This window comes from Thalia democratica, chromosome 7 (genome assembly GCF_965202585.1).
Source record: "Thalia democratica chromosome 7, ktThaDemo2.hap1.1, whole genome shotgun sequence".
Lineage (NCBI taxonomy): Eukaryota > Metazoa > Chordata > Thaliacea > Salpida > Salpidae > Thalia > Thalia democratica.
Window position 1 is genome coordinate 48,680,037 of NC_139171.1, and position 20,864 is coordinate 48,700,900.

A 20,864-nucleotide genomic window follows, 5' to 3' on the forward strand; every position below is an offset into this window, starting at 1 on the left:
TGCCCCTGGGCCTCGCAAGCCTGGTTGCCCACGCATGAATTGGGCAAGCGGCAGTTGACGGTCCTTGTCAATGAGTCCTGACAGACGGCTCCTTCGCACGTTCGCATGTCCTCCCTCTTTCCCACCCCGCACTCGCCCTTGCACTCTCCCAAGACCCAGTCGCTGTAGTCGGGGTTGGCTGAAATTAAATTTAGTTTTTAAATCATTGTCGAAAGAATTTATATAAGGCAAGTTATGTGAGGCTAAATCTAAAATAATCATTTTAGATAGAGATTCAATTTGAAAAGGATTTTTTATTTAAATACTGACGAGGTTTTTGACCGAAACTAAGTTTGTATAATAAAGTCTTAAAAGAATATAAATATAATGCTTTTACTTTAAGTATTTAAACTAAAAAAGCATTAACAAATTAAAATTCTAAGGTTTGAAACCTGTAAATTTAGTGTATTTGTAACGAAAAAAGTAATACCTATAAGTTATTAATATACTGTACCATTAATATATATAAAAACTGTTAAACACACTGTCTTATATTATTCAAACAAAATACATGTTTCAATTAAATAAAGTTTTAGTCAAGTTACTTATATTCTCACTTATTCATAACCAGATAAAACTTCTAACCTACAACTTAATTTTTGAAAGTTATTTGTACCGGAGTTTATATGAACTTAAAAAAAAAATTTAAGAGTCAAATAAACTAATCAAAGTATCAAAACCACTTTAAACATATTTCAAATGTGCTCAAAAATTTTTATCATGGAGAAACATTTAGAACTTTTTAATAAAAAAAATACAAACATTCGTCGTCATACAGCAGCTGGCACTCCTTCCCGTCTCCAGCGTACTCCGGCAGGCACTTGCACTCGTAATCGCCACCCAGGTCGCCGGGCAGGCATACGGCGTTCGGCGAGCACTTCAAGTCCCTGCACACGTCCTCGAAGTTCGGGCAAGCCGGCATCGTGCACTTGGACACCCGGTTCAGCACCACATCCGGTTCGTCGCAGTACGTTTCCAGCACGCACGTCCTCCTGTCCAGCCGCGTCCCCTCGCCGCAACTGACGCTGCAGTCGCCCGTGACCCACTCGCCGTACCGCATCGTGTCCTTGATCCACCCGACGTACCACGACACCCGCGCGTACACCTCCGGATGCACGAAGCTGTCGCAGTCGGCCTTAACCCAGCTGGTCACCCCCCTGAGCACAGTCTCGTTCCTGGCGTTGTCGAAGCACGCCAAGGGGCCGCCCGAGTCGCCTTTGCACACGGTGATGTACGAGGAGGGCTTGAAGGCGCACACCTGCAGGTCCGTGTGTATTGCAGGTCCCCAAATCTTCTTGCACCTCGTCTCCCCGTAGATGTTCGTCTCCGCCTTCTGTAGCACTTCCGGGTCTTCCCTCTCGTCCGTTCCGATCTTCGTGTCGCCGAACCCGGCGATGTCGCAAAACTCGTAATCGAAAACCCTGTCTCTCTTGCTCCTCGGGAGAGCAATTGGCCTCGCTATCTTGTAGAAGAACAAGCTGGTCTTCAGCTTCACCAAGGCGATATCGTTGGGCAGGAAAACGCTAGTGATCTTCTTATCCTCGGTGTATCCCGGATGCACGAACTTTGCCACGGCGCCCACCCGCTGCTGGTACTTGAGCTTTTGCTGGTCGAGGAAGCCCACGTGCGCCCAGGTGTTCTTTGGCTCGTGATGCTGGACGCAGTGCGCCGCCGTCAGGATCCAGTGGTGGGCGAGGATGTTGCCGCCGCACCTCTCCGACCCGAAAAAGAGTATACCGCCCGGAATCACCATCGACATCAACGCATAATAGGGGAATTCCCCAGTCTTGGCATCCGACCCGCTGATGACCCGGTCCCGGATTGGCTCGCTGGTTGTGGCGGCGGTGAAGGTTAAGATTAAAATACAGAACAACTTGATCATGTGCTTTGGCTTGTAACGAAACTTTCTTACTTGAATAGTTCAAATAATTGAGTTCATGTTAAAAAGTAGACTTATTTTAGGATTGTGACGTTTTAATTAAAAAATCTATTTTTAACTAGCGTAATTAGGCATTTTCGTAAATTTAAAAATTTACTAAAAAACTGATCAAACGTACACACTTGTTTGTATAGGAAAAACGACTGAAATATATCAACAAAGTCATGCTATAAATACTTTCGATCATCACAAGTTTTGTTGACCTTTAACGTTTTAATCATGCTTATTGAAGCTATATACATATTTATATATTTATGTTTTATTAGATAGTAGTCATTTTGTAACTGAAGTAACTTTAAAACGCATGCACATTTTTATAAACAAACTAATGACAAAAAAGCTTAACTTTTGTAAAGTCTATAAATTTTAAAATTCTAAAGCTATTTACTATTATCAAAATACAAACGAGCATTCGGTACTATTATCAAAACAAAACCTGTTTGTAGAAGGTTACTGAAGTTTTGATGTTGGCTAAATAGAAATTTTGTTTAAGTTAAGGCCGCTAAATGCGTACTAGCTTATTAGCTTTGATCAGGGCTTAGATCCCAAAGTGGGCTATATGGCTCCTTTAAAGGCTTTTTTAGCAACGCAGAGTGTAAACATTATATATTCAAACAACCACAAAATATAACTTACTTAAAATTTTAACTTTTTACTCTCCTAAAGTATTTTTATAGCATTTTATAAAACCTAAAATTCTACGATCAAAATTGATTTTCTGCTAACTATGCCTAATAGCAATCTTTTTTAGAAACGTTTTAAAAGCAAAGATGTGCGCTAAAACTACTTTATTTTCTCCGTAATTATTTTATTTAAGTCAAATTTATCCCCGACAAAATCATTTAAACACCAAGTTCAAAGAAATTAGACTAAAATTTGAACTAAGCTTAACTGCTGATTTTAAAACTTTCAATTAATCTTTTGAGGCATAAACATAATTACTCAAAATATTATTTCCACAAAATCCTAAACTTAATCAAAAAAATATTTTTTAACGCATGTATCTTAATAAACTACGTTAAAACTTTTCTTTTGTGAACGACTAACATGTTTTTTATATTATATGGTTTGCGAGGTAAATTTACAGAATTCTTTTGAGGGAGACTTTAACTGCATTAACAGAATAATAACAAAAGCTTTAAGAAACTGGATGTTTTCAAAACTTTATAATAGATTTTGAAGTTATAGAAGTGTTTGTAATTTATAGTAATGAATTACATAATGTTTAATTACAAGTAAATAAATTTTAATAAATCGTGTACTACCTGGGTCATATAATAAAATGCATTACTAAAATAAGACTTGAAATAAGTTCATTTGCTTAATGCAAGCTAATGCTAAACAGCTGCAGTTGAGTTGTTAACGGATGAACACAATTATAAATACAAAGAAGGCATTTTATTCAAAGAGGAAGACGAAAAACTTATAATTGGCAAGTTCAACTTGAGCCCACTGTTCAGACGCAACGTCGAAAAGCGGAGGCCGGAGTACAAAGTTGAGAGGTTTGCCAACGACATCGACGTCAAAATGTCCCTGGCCTTCTGTGGACCGCTTCGGCATAGACAAAATTCTCAAGCGCGGTTTCGGCGAGAGCACCTTCGACATGTTCGCTCTGCTGGACTACGAAGGGCAAGTTTCGGAGCTGAAGTGAATCTTCGAAGCCATCTTGGACAGGATCCACGTTGGGGTGTCCGAGAGGCCGACTTTTTCACCAAAATTAGACCTGACCCTGGGCAGCCCGTGGCGAGATCGTTGAACCGTGGGAAAAGCCAGTGAAATAAATTATCTACGCAAGCATCACGGCGATGCACACCGCGAATGACGACTTTGTGTTGGTGCAGGAAATGGGAGAAGATGAATTCGGTTACGGTTCGTCAGTCAACTTGGCCAAGGCCACAGTCGCGTTCCCGCCAATTTGCGAAAGTGAAATTTGGACCATAGAATGGGTACACGCAATGAAATTAGAATCCGTTGAATATCAGTACGAATGAAAAAACAAGACGTTTTTTTACCAATATATTTAGAAATAAATAAGTTATGCTGAGGAATTAAAAAGTAAAACAAGTCTTTAGTTATGTCAGTTTTGGAAGTTCTTGTACGTGTTTCAAAATAGACTTTTCTAACATTAACTTAACTAAACTTATACGTATGTTTATATAAAGAAGTTCTACATCGGCTTATGCTCCAATCAATTCAGATTTCGGTATGCTAACCATAAAAAATCCTTTAAAGGTGGTGTATACGAAAATTAAATTGTGCTTTCGAAGTATGTTTGCGGCCTTAAGCGAAAAAACATTGATTTCAAATTAACTTGGGAGGTGATAAAAATAGCACAGCCAATAGCAGATGGTAACAACCCTGTTTGTAGGCTGTGCTTAAAAGAATCAACAGCCGTTATGTATGCGTTAAAAAAGGAAGGTTGTTTAAATAAGAGGAGTGAATTCATATCGTCTTGTCGACATATGAAAAAGCTCCTCTTAAAATACAATAAATTTTGAAGTATTTTATAGTCAATTAACTGTTGGTTTTTGTTAATTTTAGTTGTTTGATTAGTTAGATGGTAGATCGATTTTTGTACTGAATATTTGTAATGTACAATGTTCAATTCTTACGTCATATTGTTTTTGTTTTTTTCGTAAACTTTTGCATCTTTGTTTACCAAAGTGCTTTTTATTTTAAATTTGAATTGGCTGAAGATTCGAGACAATTATTTTTGTCTTTATGAAACATATGTTCCAGCATTTTTAAAATCGTCATTTCAATAAATTATTTAAAAGCCCTACAAGTGGGCTCAGTAGAAAGTGTTCAAGTTTGAACATTAACCTTATTTTATATATTTATATATATATATATGTAATTTTGTGGATAAAAATAGAGCTCCAAATTCTTAAGACCAAGCATGGTCTCGCAAGTAAAATAAAAAGTATTATTGGACAAAAAATACAACTTATGTTCGCGTTTAGTCTGAAAAAAAGAATTTTCAAAGTATCTATCAACATTTTTGAATAAATACAATACTAAAGATTGAAAAAAAACAACTAAGTTTAGTTGAAAGTAAAGTTTTAAGTATAAAAAAATTAAAATTAAAACTACTTAAAAAAAATCTAACTTAATTATAAGAATAAGGAGTCAAGCATTTTAAAAACAACACAATTTTTTTTTCAATTAGTAAAATTATTCTACTACTAATAAACTTAAAATAACAACTTAGTTTACTTTAACAAATCTACATATTAAATTACCACCGAGAAAAAAAAAACTTGTTGTTAGTGTTTTTACAAATTGTAATCATGTAGTCTCATCAAAATTTAAAAATTATTTATAGTTATAGAAATTGCAAAAGTCTTAAATAAAAATGTAAAAACTTATGTTTAATTGCTCTTTATTAGCATGTACTTTGTTATTTGGTTCAAAAAAGATTGATGTGTAGTAGTTTAGCTTTTTACTTCACATTTTGTACAAGAATTTATTTTTTTCTTAAGCAACACACTTTATAGTTTAAAAAAAAAACAGTTAAAGTTTAGTAGTTTCAGAATTAATAACATTTTGTTAAATCAAAAAATTGATTTTAAATGGTTGAAAACAGTCTAAACTTAACTATGAAGATTACTTAACTTAAGAAGTCTAACATTAAATTAAATTAATTAAAGCAAGTAATCTTTATCCTAGACATTAAAGCAAATGTTACAAATAGACTGCAAACATGTTTGAAATAAAATATTTAAAATACAGATATTAGCTTAATATAGAAAATCACTTCAAGTTTTACTGAAAGTAAAAGTAGCTTCTAGTTATTTGTTAAGAACTTTACGAAGAAAACAAATTACAATTAAAGCAAAATTTTTAGTGATAATCACTTTTCAAAATTGTTAATAGTATTTAGTATTGATAAATAATAAATCTTTATTAAATTAAAGCAATTTGTTAAAACTCGGTCCGCGACCACTTAATTTATTTGAAATTTACACTAAACTTTAACAGATCCTTAATGAAAGTCATAACATAAATAATTTGAGGTCTGAAAGTTACACCAGGTATTTTAGGGTCAGTAATAAGTTTAAATTAGAAATAGGATTTTATCGGTATTTATTCATATTTTCTTACTATTTCTTGTAGATTTAGCCCGCTGATTTAAAACGTTGCTTACCTCTGATTAAAAGAATTTTCTTTGCCTTAGTTTTTAAAAGTATAAAGAAGTTTAAATTTATCATATTCAAAATATAAAAGAAACGCAAGAAGATTATCTATTTTCCATTTATCAATGTTTTTAATCAAGCTATAACAAAAGAACTAAGTTTGATATTTATCTAAGTTGTACCATTTTTTTTGTTTCATTCAGAATGATTTGTTTGATATTTAAAATAATTATTTTGTATTTATACTTATATAATGCTTTTAAAACAATTTAATTAAGCTTATTTCTACTCTCAAAAAGCCATTTTTTAATGTTTGTAAGTAGTTTTTGTACATAGTTTAATTTTAAAGTTATATAAAATTAATAGTCATTAGTTTACAAAGCTCAAGAAAATAAAGTTATAAAAATTTTATTATTTTCAGTTTACTGAACTGATTTTAATTGTATTTCAATATGCAAAAGAACTCTGTGTGTATCAAAACTTAATGCTTAATAAGTTCAAAGTACTCAAGTTTTAAGTAGTGATCTTTTGCATCCCAAATCCCGATTCGGCTGGATCCGACTATTTTTTTCTTAGATCCGGACGGATTTTATTTTTGAAATGGATCCGGTTCTGGTAGATCGCTAGTTGTAAGGCTACCTATGATTTTCTAGTTGTGCTGTACTTCGACCATTGTGTTAAAGTTAAAAAAAGTTTTTTTTTCTGTAACATTTCCAATGACTTATTTAAACTTTGTAAAAGCCACTACAGGTGGCGATTCTGAAAAGGTCAGGGAGAAGCAAAACAATAAGCCATAACATCTTTATGGCCTCTATATTTTAGGACTTAAATTTTCACTTAAAATGGAATTAATTTCCCATTTAATAGTATGACTTCAACCATCTTTTAGTTTTTTTTAATTTTTTTAATAATTTTTTAAAAGTTTTTTTTATAAGTCCTTTTAAACTCGTTTCATCTTTTTAAAGAAAACTTTCACTTGTTCTTTGTCACCCGTTTGAATCACCAGCAGCATCAGTGTTCACTGAAGTGGTCGGGTCAAGATTTGTGAACTCGCTCGTTTCTTCATCGTTTTCTGATACACTCGATGGTTAATGCTTGGTTTTCTAACAGCTCTTTAGTAGTTTCTTTCATCAGTTGTTTCAAAATATTCTTCAATAACGCACTGCTTTTTATGGTCGTGTTTTCCTTTTGGACGGTTTTCGAACAGCTAAATTGTGCTTGTGCTACTTATTGGAGAAGAAAAATGGCAACAGCTTAATGTGGTAAACTGCAATAATACAAATTTTTATTAAGTATTATAAAGTAAATAAAAATCTATTAATGAATCATTTTTAAAACCTTTTATGAAGTACAGGTTCTTGTTAAAGAAAGTAGTATGGTAGTCTAAATGTTTTAAGTGTCATTATAAAAAAGTTTAGACTGGTTTGTCATACTTCTATACAAGAACTTTTGAAGTTTTAGTAGTAAAAACAGTTTAGAGAATTAAAGCTTTTAACTGTTTTAAAAAATTATAATAATTAATATTTAATTTCTGTTTGATACCTATTATTAAGTTTTTAAACGTAAAATACTTGTATTAAGTGCTAGTAGTTATAATATCTACCACTTAAGATAACTAAATATAACTCAAACTGTTACAGACTATAAATTCATTGAAAACTTTATAGTCAGAAAATTATTAACATGCAAACTTTTTTTTAAATATAATAAAATCAAAAAGTTATTTTATTAAGTATATATACAGTTAGCTAAACTTAAACAAAAAAATAACGTTGACACAATGTAATAAGTTAAATTGTTAAATAGTAAGTTTTAATACAAAAAGTTTATTTTTAAACGTATGTACACATTTTCTTGTACTAAATTATTTTGTTTGTAATTTAAATGCTAATTCGTACTTTGTACATTTTTAAACTTTATACACTGTAGTTAGGGCGCATAGTTTTTTTTTCAGAAATTGTTAAAAGTTCACATGACTTAATTTCTATTTTGGATTAGTTTTTAGTTAAAACTGTTTAGCTCATGTAAGTTTATTAATAAATTAAATAAGGTGTTTTATTCAGTATCTTGTTTTTTTTTTGCGAATATTTTTTATAATTTTTTATTTCTTTAAGTTTAATTATGACTATTAAGTTGTTTTTATTTTTTTTTTGGTCATCATAACTTTAACTTAAGTTTAGTGTACGACTCGACGAAAAAGAGGTTTTTTAGTATACCTGTATAAGTATTTACCTAGTTTTAATTATGTTTTGTGTTACAGATTTTATCATTCTTGTAATTAGTTTGTGAATAAACTCAACCAAGAAAGGTATATTTATTAATAATAAAGTCTAGCTAAATTGAATCAACAATGCCTGTGATTAAATGCCCTCTTGAGAGTTGCACATATGAAACAACAGACGTCGATGCTTCTGTATTTGCCTCTTTGCTTATCATTCACAACAATTTTCACATTTATGCAAATTCTTCAAAACCAAAGCCTTCAAAGATGGACCGTCCTCGAATAGGGACAGACTGCAATGAAGAGGGTTGGAATATATTTGTACAAAAGTGGACTATTTTTAAAGATAGCATGGAGATGACAGAGGTAGAAAAAGGCCGTCAACTGTACCAGTGCTGTGAGGAAGATCTAGGCGATGCTATTCTGAAGGGACATGAAGATGTAGTAAATTTAAGTGAGCAAGAGCTTTTAAGGATGATCAAGCAGCTTGCAGTTGTTCCTGTTTCAGTTGTTGTACGACGATCAGACTTTCTCAGTGCAAGACAGGATTTGACTGAAAACACTAGATCATTTTCTGCACGTTTGAACGGAAAAGCCAGTACATGCTCGTACACATGTAAATGCCCAAAGGATGGCTGTAATCAAATGATAGATTTTACAGACATAATCCTAAATGATGTCATGGTAACAGGTTTAGCTGATGAGGATATCCGTAAAGAAGTGCTAGGATGGAAAAATCTAGATGAGAAAAATGTCAATGAGACAATCGGTTATTGAAGGAAAAGAGATGGCGGTGATGCAATGTCAAAACCCGCTGTTACAGCCTCAGTTTTCTCATACAAATCCTCAAAGAAAACCACATGAAAACCAAGTGGTAAAATAACTTGTGGCATATGTAATAAATAAACTGATAAATTTGTTTGGAGCAGTAAAAATATCAGGTATGTTGAGTGATCTGCCTGTAAACAATGCTGGATAAAGTCCTGTAAAAAAGATTATCAAAGTCACCAAAGTTATGCTGATGAGTCAAATGCACTTCTAGTTAGTGTATTGTATACACCAAATGTATACAAATCCTTACAGAAAACCACACAAAAACCAAGTGGTAAAATAACTTGTGGCATATGTAATAAATCAACTGATAAATTTGTTTGGGGCAGTAAAAATATGATGTATATTGAGTGTTCTGCCTGTAAACAATGCTGGATAAAGTCCCGTAAAAAAGTTTATCAAAGTCACCAAAATAATGCTGATGAGTCAAAAGCACTTCTGCTTGGTGGATTATCTACACAAAGTTCTGATAGCTTTTGCATCCGAGGTCGTAGGAAAAATATGTTCGAGCGTAAAAATGTAAAGAAGAAAAAGGAGGTACAGGGACAGAAAAATGTATTTCTACACACTGGATGGCGACAAAGACCGCACATATCCCAAAGCAAACCTCACCTACCTCCAAATGATAAGATGTCATTACCTTACGTCAGAAAGAGTGTTATGACTTACAATAACCAACAGATCTCAAAAGTGTGGCGTGACGTTTGGAATAAAAAGGAAGAATCTCTCAGTATTCGTTTTGTTAAGTCTCTGGAAAATATAAGTGAGAAAACAAAATCATTGCCACCACTGAATTGTGGTGATCATGTCGTGATACTAAATCAAACATGTAACTTTCCTAGCAAGTGGGGAAAAGTGGAGTGGTGGTGGAAGTGAAGGACTGCCATCAATGTGTTGTCAAGGTTGATAAATCAGGTTGCTAAACTGTTCAAAATAGTAAGTTTTATAAGAAGATTTATCCCTCCAGTTTGTTAATCTCTAAGTAGTATCCCTTATCTGAGAAAAGCAAACATACCACGGTAAAAGTTTGTCTTTTCTGGTAAAGTTGAGAAAAAAGATGTCAAGAAAAGTTTTAATGTTCTATGTTATTACAGAAGGAAGATTCTTTTTTAATAAGCATTGTGTAATTTCCCTCTGTACTAACGGCTTTCTTAAACATTGATGTTGAGCTGGAATGGCTCGGATTTGCTTTGATCAATATTTTCTTGACTTATGTTTTCTACAGAAAAGCAAACATACCGCCAAAGTTTATTTGCGTACAAAAATGTGTCCGGGATGAGACTTTATAATGCTTTTCAAAAGTTTCGTGACACCGATGTTGCTGACATTCATTTATTGTCAAGTTGGAATGTTCACTGTAAATTAATGTTTTATAGTCTAATGAATGAGTTTCAGTCCAATGGTGACGTCATAAAGTTTTTTGTTGACTTTGCAGCAGACTTGTCTAACAGCCATTTGTTCAAAGTGATCTTGGATGAGGACGCAGAGATTGACTTTCAAAAATTCGAATAGTTGGTTGGTTTCGAGTATTTGTAAAATAAATGTAGCAGTATTTCGTCAGTGTTTAATGCTATCAGTAGTGCACCTTCTACCTTGTTTGAAGTCGAAAATATGATAAAGATATTTTTCAACAAATTAAGTGAAGTTTCAAGATAGTTAGATAAATGACGTGTGGTTTCATTCTTCAAAGCTGAAAAGTTCAAATCGTGAAGCAATTAAGTTTTTAAATGCTTGTATTCAGCGTCTGAGTGAAGAAAAGTAAAGATTAAGTCCCAATTTTTTTGTTACAGTTTGTTTTTTTAAGTTGTAGTTACTAAGTTAATCGTAATTTTTTAAATGTTTTTGTCTTTTTGAGTTTAATTTCGTTGAATTTTAGACCTGAAAAGTGTGTTTAAGTTGTAACAATTTGTTTTAAAATTATTTTGTTTCGCTAGGTAAATTTATCGTTTTATCTCCTTTGTAGATAAAATCTGGGGGGAGATGTATAAGTATTTACCTAGTTTTAATTATGTTTTGTGTTACAGACTTTATCATTCTTGTAATTAGTTTGTGAATAAACTCAACCAAGAAAGATATATTTATTTATCTTTAGACCAGGTCCTTAGACCAAAACTTTTTTAAGTAACTTGATTTTTTGCTTTGTAATCAGAAAACTATATGTTTAATATATGTCTTTATCAGATTTTTTCAACCATAATTGGTTGTGATATCTAAACGGTTAGAATTAAAGTGATTAATTATTTATCAAAATAAGGAAAAAAAGGGTTAGTATAAGTATTTAATTAAAGCATTTCTTCCAAAAAAACTCTCAAGTTTCAAAAATGGTTCTGTTGAAATCACTAACTGATACCTTTAAGCTAATACAGCTTGACAAAATATCTACATTTTTAATGTTTAGCTTTTGTTTTTGACAGAAAATATCTAACAAAAAACAGTACAGTTCTATTAATTTGTATAGCAAATAAAATTTATTTAACTAAACTTCTTTTTGATTAAAGAAACATGTAAAAATACTTAATTGTATTTCTTAAAAATCTCGTTTTTTTTTGCCTAAAGAATATTTTCTACTGTTATAGTTTTATTTATTGAAAAAAAATTTGCGTCAAACTTTTTGTCTTCAATGTATTTTTTAAATAAAATGAAGGACTGTGAGTTTAAGCATTGTTATAGTTTATCAGTAACTTTGTGCTTGTATGTAGATTTAAAGCATATTTATTGTAAACACTTGACCTTTCTGCTATCCTTTGTTGATAGTTATTTTTTAGAGAAAAAATATAGTTTGCTACATGAATGTTTACAAATGAATAAATATACTACTTCGAAAAACCAACAGGTGTCTTTTAATATGGACGTATTTAATTAATTAATTTTTAGCATGCATTCTTATGAGATATTGTTAAAAATGATATGTGAAAATTAAAAACTCTTTGTATTTGACAGCTTATAAACAAAAGTAAGTTAATATTAATTTATTTGGTACTTGATTGTACATGTTATAACGAAATACCGTGTAAACTAAACCTGAGTTTTGGTTAGTTACCCATAGACAAACTGTTATTTACCAGTTAAGTTACTTTTGATCACAATTAAAAACAGTTTCTTACAAAGGTTTTCATTAAGAAAGTTTTAAATAAGTCTTTGGTTAATAGTCCTGGTTAAGACATTAAAAGGTTTCCAAATGGTGTGCGACTCGATATCCGAAAGACTTTTTTATGCACCAGGTCTTAGGACCAAACATTTTGAGCGCTTTTATTTGTCATTCAATAAACAATAACTAATATGTTTATTGTAAAAGTAGTTCTACTTTTACTAATGGTCCGAAGCAAAACATTTTTTAAGCAATGTATATTCGGTCGATTTTTAAGAAACTAAAACTATGGCTAAATATAGTACAGAGAGACTTTTAGTCTTGTGTTTTTTCACACACATCTTACTTAAACATTTCTGTTAAAGCTTAAACTGCAAAAAAATCTATAGAAAATTAGATATATATACAGATTATGGTAGACTAATCTTTGAATCAGACTTTTTAAAATGCATCACACAATAAGTATAGCTTTCAAAAGCGGTTTAATAATTTTTCATGTGAAAAAAGTTTTTAGTTAAATGTTTGTGCATATGAAAGAAATTGTTCTAGATGAAAAAAATTATATTATAATATAAATACCTAAAACAGTTGAATTTTTTTTTAAACTTTCAAAGCTATAAGAAGCCTACAGAAACTTAAATACTTACTATTAGCTATTTATGAGTCACTTAGTATTTAGACCGTAGTATTCATAACGTCATGTAAGCACCACAGTTAAAACGATTTTAGTAATACTACAAGTCGGTCATACTTATTGAATCGAGCCAAAATTGTAATTACGTTCAGCTTTAGAAAAACTTTTATTAATTCATTTTAATGTTTTAAACATCTTTATATGAAAAGATAAATTATCTAATTGGCTTGCATAAGACTAAAAACTCTGTAAAAAGTAATTTTAGTTTACTAAGCTTAACCTCTATTAAAAGCATTTAAAAGATAATTTTTGATGTCAGTGAAGTAGTGTGGAAGGATTAAAATGTATTTTTTTCTTGATTTTTTAAGAAAGTAAAATCATAAAAGAATTATAATTAAAATATAAATTAAGTAAGCCTTTGTTCAAGAGACAAAGTAAAACATTTCTAATCAAATTTGAAAAAAGTTAAAACTATTGGGAGCAGTTTAAAAAAGTTTTTAAACCTATAAAAAAAAAACGTTTAAAATCAAAGGTTCAGAGAACAAAATTAAATTTACTAATGCTATTTCTATAGGTTTGCAAAAAAAAATACTTATACACTTTAGAGTTTTTCAGATATATTTATATAAATTAAAAGCTAATTTTTATTTGATTAGTGGTCTTTGTATTTAGATTTTGTAAATTTATTTTTTAGAGAAGTTTGTGACATCTATATTTGTGAAAAAAAATTATAATAAGTAAATAGTTATTGAAAATCAGAAAGAATTTTTTTTGAGAGTAGAACTCTTTTTATATCATTAAAATATATACCATTTACAACTTGTTATTAACAGATTACTCTTTTTTTTTATATTCTATTTTACAAAGCTTTCAAAACTATACTAGTTTCATTCTCAAGTATAAAATGTTAAATGAAATTTGAAAAAAAATTTGGTTAGTAAACAACTTAAAAAATTACTTTAAATTATGACGTATGAATAAATTCGAGTAACTACAAAATTTGGGATTTAGCAAGTAAAGGTATGTTTATTAATAATTTTGCTTTCTCATTTAATGCTATTTGCGTATTTAACTTAGGTCGCTCTTCCTCAATCAATATTGATTTCAGGCTGTAGAGTTCGCTTTGTTTACATCTTGTATTTGATTCTATGCTTTTTAATTGCACACCCAGTTAAAACTTTAAAGTTTTGAAACGATGTAAACAAAGCGAACTCTACAGCCTGGAATCAATATTGATTGAGGAAGAGCGACCTAAGTTAAATACGCAAATAACATTAAATGGAAAAGCAAAATTACTAAAAAATTATTAATAAACATACCTTTACTTGCTAAATCTCTAAATTTTGTATTTACTTGAATTTATTCATACGTCATAATTTAAAGTAATTTTTTAAGCTGTTTACTAACTAATTTTTTTTTAAATTTCATTTAACATTTACCACTTGAGAATGAAACTAGTATAGTTTTGAAAAGCTTTGTAAAATAAAGTATAAAACAAAATGAGTAATCTGTTAATAATAAGTTGCAAATGGTATATAAGTACGTTCAAAAACCTTCCTATGTTAGTATTTAAAAAGCTATATAGTTTTTGAGTTTATACTTAAACAGTAATTCTTTAGTAGTTTCAGAAATACAAATACCTATAAAGAAATAAAGTTTTCAGTCAAATACTAGAGACAAGTTTTAAAAACCTATAAAAAAGTTGATAAAAAAATAATTTCACTTTTCTTGCTTATTATAAGTAAACATAATACAATATAATAAACACGACTATTGTCATTACAACCTCTCTACACATTTAAAAAATGTATTTTGTGCATTTAATTTTGTCTAGCTTAAATTGTTGATTTGTATACTTATATAAAGTTTAAAAATAAAGTTTGTTGTTTACTATAACTTAGTAGTTTTGAGCATAATCGATAAGAAAAATATTTAACAACTCATATATATATATTCTTTTAAGTATTTCTACATTTTTAAACTGTTTTATAAGTTCTTCAACTCAAATCAATTTTTTTATTTAACTGATAAACTTGAAACTTTTTGGAATTTTTTTTTGTGTTACAAAACATATAAAATAATTAAGCCATTTTATAGTTTAGGGCTAAATATTTGTACAGTTTTAAAATACTAACGGCATAATCTACAAATAACCTTACAAGCACGAATTTCGTGCCTGAAACTGTAAAAACTTAAATATATTCTTTTAGAAAAATTCATTAATCACAACTCTAAACAACTATTGCTTAAAGGTATTAAGCGTGTATATGTTTTTTGCTGTTTAAAAAGTGTAGCATTTTAATTATTTAAAATTAGCAGCTTTATTCTATTAGTAAAGGGTGCTTCTAAATATTTTTGTATTTAAAATAAATTTGGTCCATTTCACAGAAGCTTTTGCCAAAATAAACTTGTACTTATAAAAATAAATGCATAAAAATTTTTTGTACTTACTAAGTACATTTTTTTTTTCATTAAAATATAGTTTAAGATTTGACGAATGTATCTAAACACAGTTGACAAAAGATAGACAAAAGTTGACTAAAATTTTTGACATATCCTGTACTAAGTTATAGTTACATTACAGTTTGAACAAAAAAATTTAAAGCTTAAAGTTATACATTTGAAGCTTAAAGTTAATCATACATACTTTTTACTCTAAATGTTTATACCGATTTCTTAAAATATGTTAGAGTTTAAATGTAAATATTGTACTAGTAACTAGTTATTTTATTGTATTGTCTAGCACTGTTAACAAAAGGTCTTTTTGAAAATCAGCTCCTTTGACCATTTTTTAAAACGTCTATTTCTTTATCGTGTTCAATAAAATACTAAATATGATACAAAAATTACCTTTACTTGAACTTTATACTGAAAGACACATCAAACAATAAAAATGTATGTATATTAACATGCATTTGGTGTATTATAAAAATGACATTTGTTTTAAAACTAACAAGATTATTAAAAAAAATAATGGAAGAGGATAAGAAATACTATCAAATCACATTAATTGGTGAAAATTGTGAAAGTAGAAGAAGTCTGATGAGAAAGTTCATTGGAAGCAATGTTGGTAAAATCTTAAACTTCATTACTTTTTTGTTGTTTATTAAAGCCACTTTAAAATATAGTTCAGGATAATAAGAAGTCGTAAACACTATATTTCAAGAAGTTTTACAGCCAATCAGAGTAAACTAGTATACAAAAAAAATACTTTTATCAACCACTAAACTGTTGTTTCAGTCTAGCTAACTTTATTCCTTTGAAAACAACAACTTAGCTCCCAACTTTTAAAAACAAAAGAATATACTAACTCAAACATGAACCAGTTTAAAACAACTTATATTGTCAATTTTAGCCGCAGACGATAAACCTGTTCGACCAGTTCTGCTACACGGAGCAGCCGACCAGGTACGGAAAGCTGCACCTCAAGTACCTCGTCCAGGACAGGAAGAAGCAGTTGGAGCAGGTGCAATCCACAAAGTACCTGCAAGACACCCACATTCACCTGGCCTGCTTCGATTTGAACAACCGCAATTCGTTCGACACCGTTCGCGAAATAAGGTTCGTGCTTGTCAGAAGTTCGCTTGACTTAGCTGTTCACTCAAGCGTGTTCTACTTTGTTTTAAAGAATATCAAAATATAAAAGTTTAGTATTCTTCTAAAACAGTAAGAAAAAGCTGTGAAAACGAAATCTTTTCTTTTTTTATCGTGTGGACTTGATCAAAAAAATTTTAGTTTATTTAATCTTAAAGTTGTGTTAACATTTAACCTGATTATAATTTCGCAGGAGGAAGCTGTTCCGAATGAACTTCGACCATGAGATGAAGGACCGCATGCGGCAGAACTTCATCATCGTCGGGATCAGGAGCGAGCCGTCAGCTTCAACAAGCTCCGCGCAAGAAGACCAAGATCCCAACGATTTTTTTTCCGACTCCAGCTCGCTGGCTTCTTCCAGCTACGAAACCGCCGCTTCGCACTGCACTTGCAGCTCGGAAGGCAGACCCTGCTGGAGGGTCCAACAGCAGCAGGAGCTGCAGGACGAACGGAAGGAAGATGAGGAAGAGGAGGATAAGGAGACGGAGGAGCTGAGGAAGAAGCAGGAAGAGGAGAACAACAAGATCACCAAGCAGGACGTAAAGATCATCAAGAGGAAGTGGAAGAGCGTTTACTACGAGGTCAACCTGGAGGACACCAACTGCTTGGGCACAAAAAAAGTAGGTTGAGTTCGATACGTTTAATTTTCAAACGTTTTCAAAAGAGAAATTCAATGTAATAAACTAGATAGATTTTTTAATTATACATTCTTTTAAGAAATTGACCAACAAAACTCACTTTTTTTATTCTAGCTTGAGTAGCCAACAGCTTGTCACAAAGCCTTACAACACGCTAACATTTAATTTTCTTCGGATATAAGTTTACAAAAATGCTTCAAGTCTTGCTTCATCATACCTTTTATAAACTTTACAGCTCTACGCGGACATGATAGGAAGGCTGGTCTACTTGACCCAGAGCCCGTTCCAGTACTTGTGCTCCTCAATCTTGCCAGGCTGCACCGCTTTGCCGGATTTCAACTCTTAAGTGACTTTAAAATGAAGAGCTCAAAGTTAACAGATGTTTTCCGTCCTTTTTTATTTTTCCTCTCAGCTTGTTTAAACAAATTCAAACTATGAGAGAAACATACCATGAAGTCAACATTTGATACTACATTTTACTTATTTTAACTTAATATCAGTTATCATTTAAATGTTATTTTCAGTTTCTTAAAAAAACTTCTAATTACTGATAGTATCTTTTTTAGTTTTTTTGTTAGTTAAACTAAATTTTCAATAAGTAAAAATTTCAATTTAGTATGTTTTTTAAATGTAACAATTTACGACTTTCTTTATAAGTTCAGTTTATAAAAAGTATTTCGTCAGTTAATTTAAAAAGACATTGATATTAGAGTGGGTAATTTTTATATAAAAGTTAACAAAAGTTACTAAATCATAAAAAAAAAACTTTAAATAAGTTTCAAACACAGTGTTGATCATAAGAGCACAACATTTTTTATAAACATGAAACATATAAATACAGTATATGGTAAAAATTTTAAAAATAAAAAAATATGGTAAATACTTTCATTGGCCAGTAAACAAAATATCACTCTACAATTATAAAGATAACAAAAGATATTTAAAATAATACTATTCCAGTTTAAAAATCCGTTTACTAACTTCGTTTTTGTCTCTTATAATAGAAAAAGTTTTATAAACGTTTTCACTGAATTTATTTTCTTCAGAAAAAATGCTTTTATCAATTTTAGATTTTGGGCTTCCTTTGGACGTTAACCAGTTTTTGCTGCAAATTTGAAGTTTATGTTAACATCACCAGCTTAGTTTTTATAAAAATTCAAAATCCTCAAAGTAAAATTTTTTTGTCACAAAAAAAAATTACTGAGAAAGTTTATTCTAATTTTAATTATACTTAAAATAACAAACGTACATTTTTATCACGGCTTCACTTTTGCATTCAACTTGGCCCTGGACAGTTCCGTGTGGCGTGTTGAGAACCCAACCTGTTGCTCCGTTCCTATCACACATCTCCTTCGTTCTCTGTTGTGAAGTTGCATTGATTACAAGAACTGTTAATTGAAAAAAAAAGTTTAATGACTTTAAAGAACTGATCAAGTCAATTGAATATCTTCAACATATATCTTAAACAAGTTGAAAAACTAGGGAAACAAGTTTAACTGTTAATAAATTGCTTTTTTTTAAATACCTTTTATACACTTCTACTTAGCTTGAGTTTTTTAAAACGCTTTAAAACTTTTTAGGATTGGTAACAACTTTATCATTAGCCTCAAAAACATGTAGAAATATTACCAAGCGTTAACAATAAGTACTAGTTTTCGAATTAAATTAAAAACAGTTTGTTAAGTTAGAGAGATGTAATATTTACAGTTATGATACAAATAGCTCCATTTCGTAGCGGCGTGAAAGTGAGTTAGATAGCATTATAATGTTTATTGTGCAATGATGAAAAATAAAAACTAATATAATTTTCAATCTTATTTCTATTCACTAAAAAAAACTATTTCTTGGACTTCAATGCTCTGTTCTATAGACAAAATTACAAAGTGAAAAAATTAATAAAACAATACACCAATGAGAAATTTTTTTTTTTGATTGTTAGTACAATAAAAAAACAACAAGTTATTTTTTTTTTATCGTTTAAAATAAATTTAAGTACAACATTGTGTAGATATTTAAAGTTGAGTTAAAAAAATTATTAAAAATGATATCATCAAAAACAACCTTTCTGAAAAAAACTCCTTGAACTTTTCCATAGACTTCAAACTTAAAACGAACCCATTCATTTTCAGCCATTTAGAATTTTATTAGAATAAATTAAAGTAAGTTCTGTATATAAAACTCGAAGGTAGCAAAACTAGGAACACAGTATTTTTGAATTCGTTAAAAGTAGTAATAACTAAAAAAAATAGCAAAAATTTAAGTTAAACTTATAAACAAGAAAATTAAATATTCTAGAGCAGTATTTTTTGAATTGTTTGACAATAGTTGTAACAAAAAATCAACAAATTAAAAATAAAAGATTGAATAATGAAAAAAAATTAAATACTATACTTTGAACTAATGAAAAATATTTGATTTACTTTGATAAACAACATAAAAATTAAAAAAACAAACTAAGCATATTTTAAGTTATTTTTATTATTATTGATAAAACATCATAGAAGAATATTTAAACAAAAATAAATCTTAAAATGAGTTTTATACTTGTGAACTAGTTTATCAAAGAAACTGAATTACTCTAAAAACTTTATACTTAAGATCTGTAACAGTATTGTTAATGCCTTTTTTTAGGGTTGCCACAGGTTTTTTGAAAAAATTTCTCTAGATTTTCTGAATTTTTTTCCAGATTTTCAAAAGAACAAGTTTTTTAGTCCATTTTCATTTAAAAAATTTATTTTAAGGCAAAAAACTGAATTAAATAGTACAACAACATCTTAAAGAAACTGTAAAACTACTTTAAATGTGTTGTTAATTAAAAATTACTTCTAATGATTGATTTTGTAGTATTTAATTGAAATTTTATTACTTTACATGTAAAAGTAGTTTAAAATTCCAAGTTTTTCAGGTTTTTTTCAAAGTTTTTGAAATTACAGGTTTTTTCAGTCTTTTTTGGCAACCCTGTTTTTTATAAAAACATTACATAAATATCACTATAATTTATTGTATTGTTTAATTATTACAATACTTCTTTAATTTTATAGAACATCAAGATTAAAAAAAAACAAGTTTTGATTGATTAAAAACATAATCAAAACTTTTACTGTAGACTTTTAAGATTAATTAGGTATTTATGTTAATTTAACTTAGTATATATAATTTATACAATACAGCAGTTTGAAAATTGTACCTTAATACATTTTAGCTATTTAAACAAAAGTTTGAATTACCATTTTCAATAACAACTCATTTAACTATAGCTTAAAAAAAGTTAATTGACAAGTTTTTATTATAACATTTAATCAAAGTATTAGAAAAAAAAACCAAGTAGTTATATAACTACTATAACTTGAAAACCTTAAAAAAGTGTGTTTTTGCAAACTTAAATTGTTAAAATGAAGATTTGGTTAAATGTTTAAGCAACAAATTTAATTAACAAAAATAAGAATTTTTTTAGTGTGATACAATATTAAACGTTTCACAAGATGTTAGTAAAACACTTTTTTCAAAATTTGATCTTATTTTATATGGTTTTCACTAAGATACAAGATGCTTTTTACAGATTATAAAAATTCAAAATAATGTTTGAGATATAGCCGGTCAAAGTTGGAGGCAACAATAGGATCCTTATGGGAGGCTCAAACTAAAACTGCAAAAATAGACTATTTCACTAAAAATATATCTTTTCCTAGGTTTTTTGAGACAACTACCTTAAAATTTCAGAAAGTGTTCCTTGATGTATTTAAA

At 29.8% G+C, this 20,864-nt stretch overlaps 1 protein-coding gene across 1 annotated transcript; it reads right to left on the minus strand.

The window, feature by feature from the left end:
* Window positions 1-17,871: 17,871 nt before the first annotated feature.
* LOC145840946 (acylphosphatase-1-like) lies at window positions 17,872-19,284 on the minus strand. The gene is made up of 3 exons (XM_082948303.1): window positions 19,182-19,284; window positions 18,370-18,479; window positions 17,872-18,225 (listed from the first exon to the last, which is right to left on the minus strand). Exons 1-3 carry the CDS (start codon window positions 19,251-19,253, stop codon window positions 18,072-18,074), a joined length of 336 nt encoding a protein of 111 aa, XP_082804429.1. The 5' UTR covers window positions 19,254-19,284; the 3' UTR covers window positions 17,872-18,071.
* Window positions 19,285-20,864: the final 1,580 nt, after the last annotated feature.

Bases quoted from the DNA above. Each gene is read 5' to 3' on its own strand.
- LOC145840946 (XM_082948303.1), bottom strand. From the start codon at position 19,253: ATGGCTGAAAATGAATGGGTTCGTTTTAAGTTTGAAGTCTATGGAAAA. The intron at 18,480-19,181 runs GTTGTTTTTGAT...ACTTCACAACAG, and splicing joins AAGGAGTTTTTTTCAGAAAG to AGAACGAAGGAGATGTGTGA. The intron at 18,226-18,369 runs GTACGTTTGTTA...TCAAATTTGCAG, and splicing joins AGTGAAGCCGTGATAAAAAT to CAAAAACTGGTTAACGTCCA.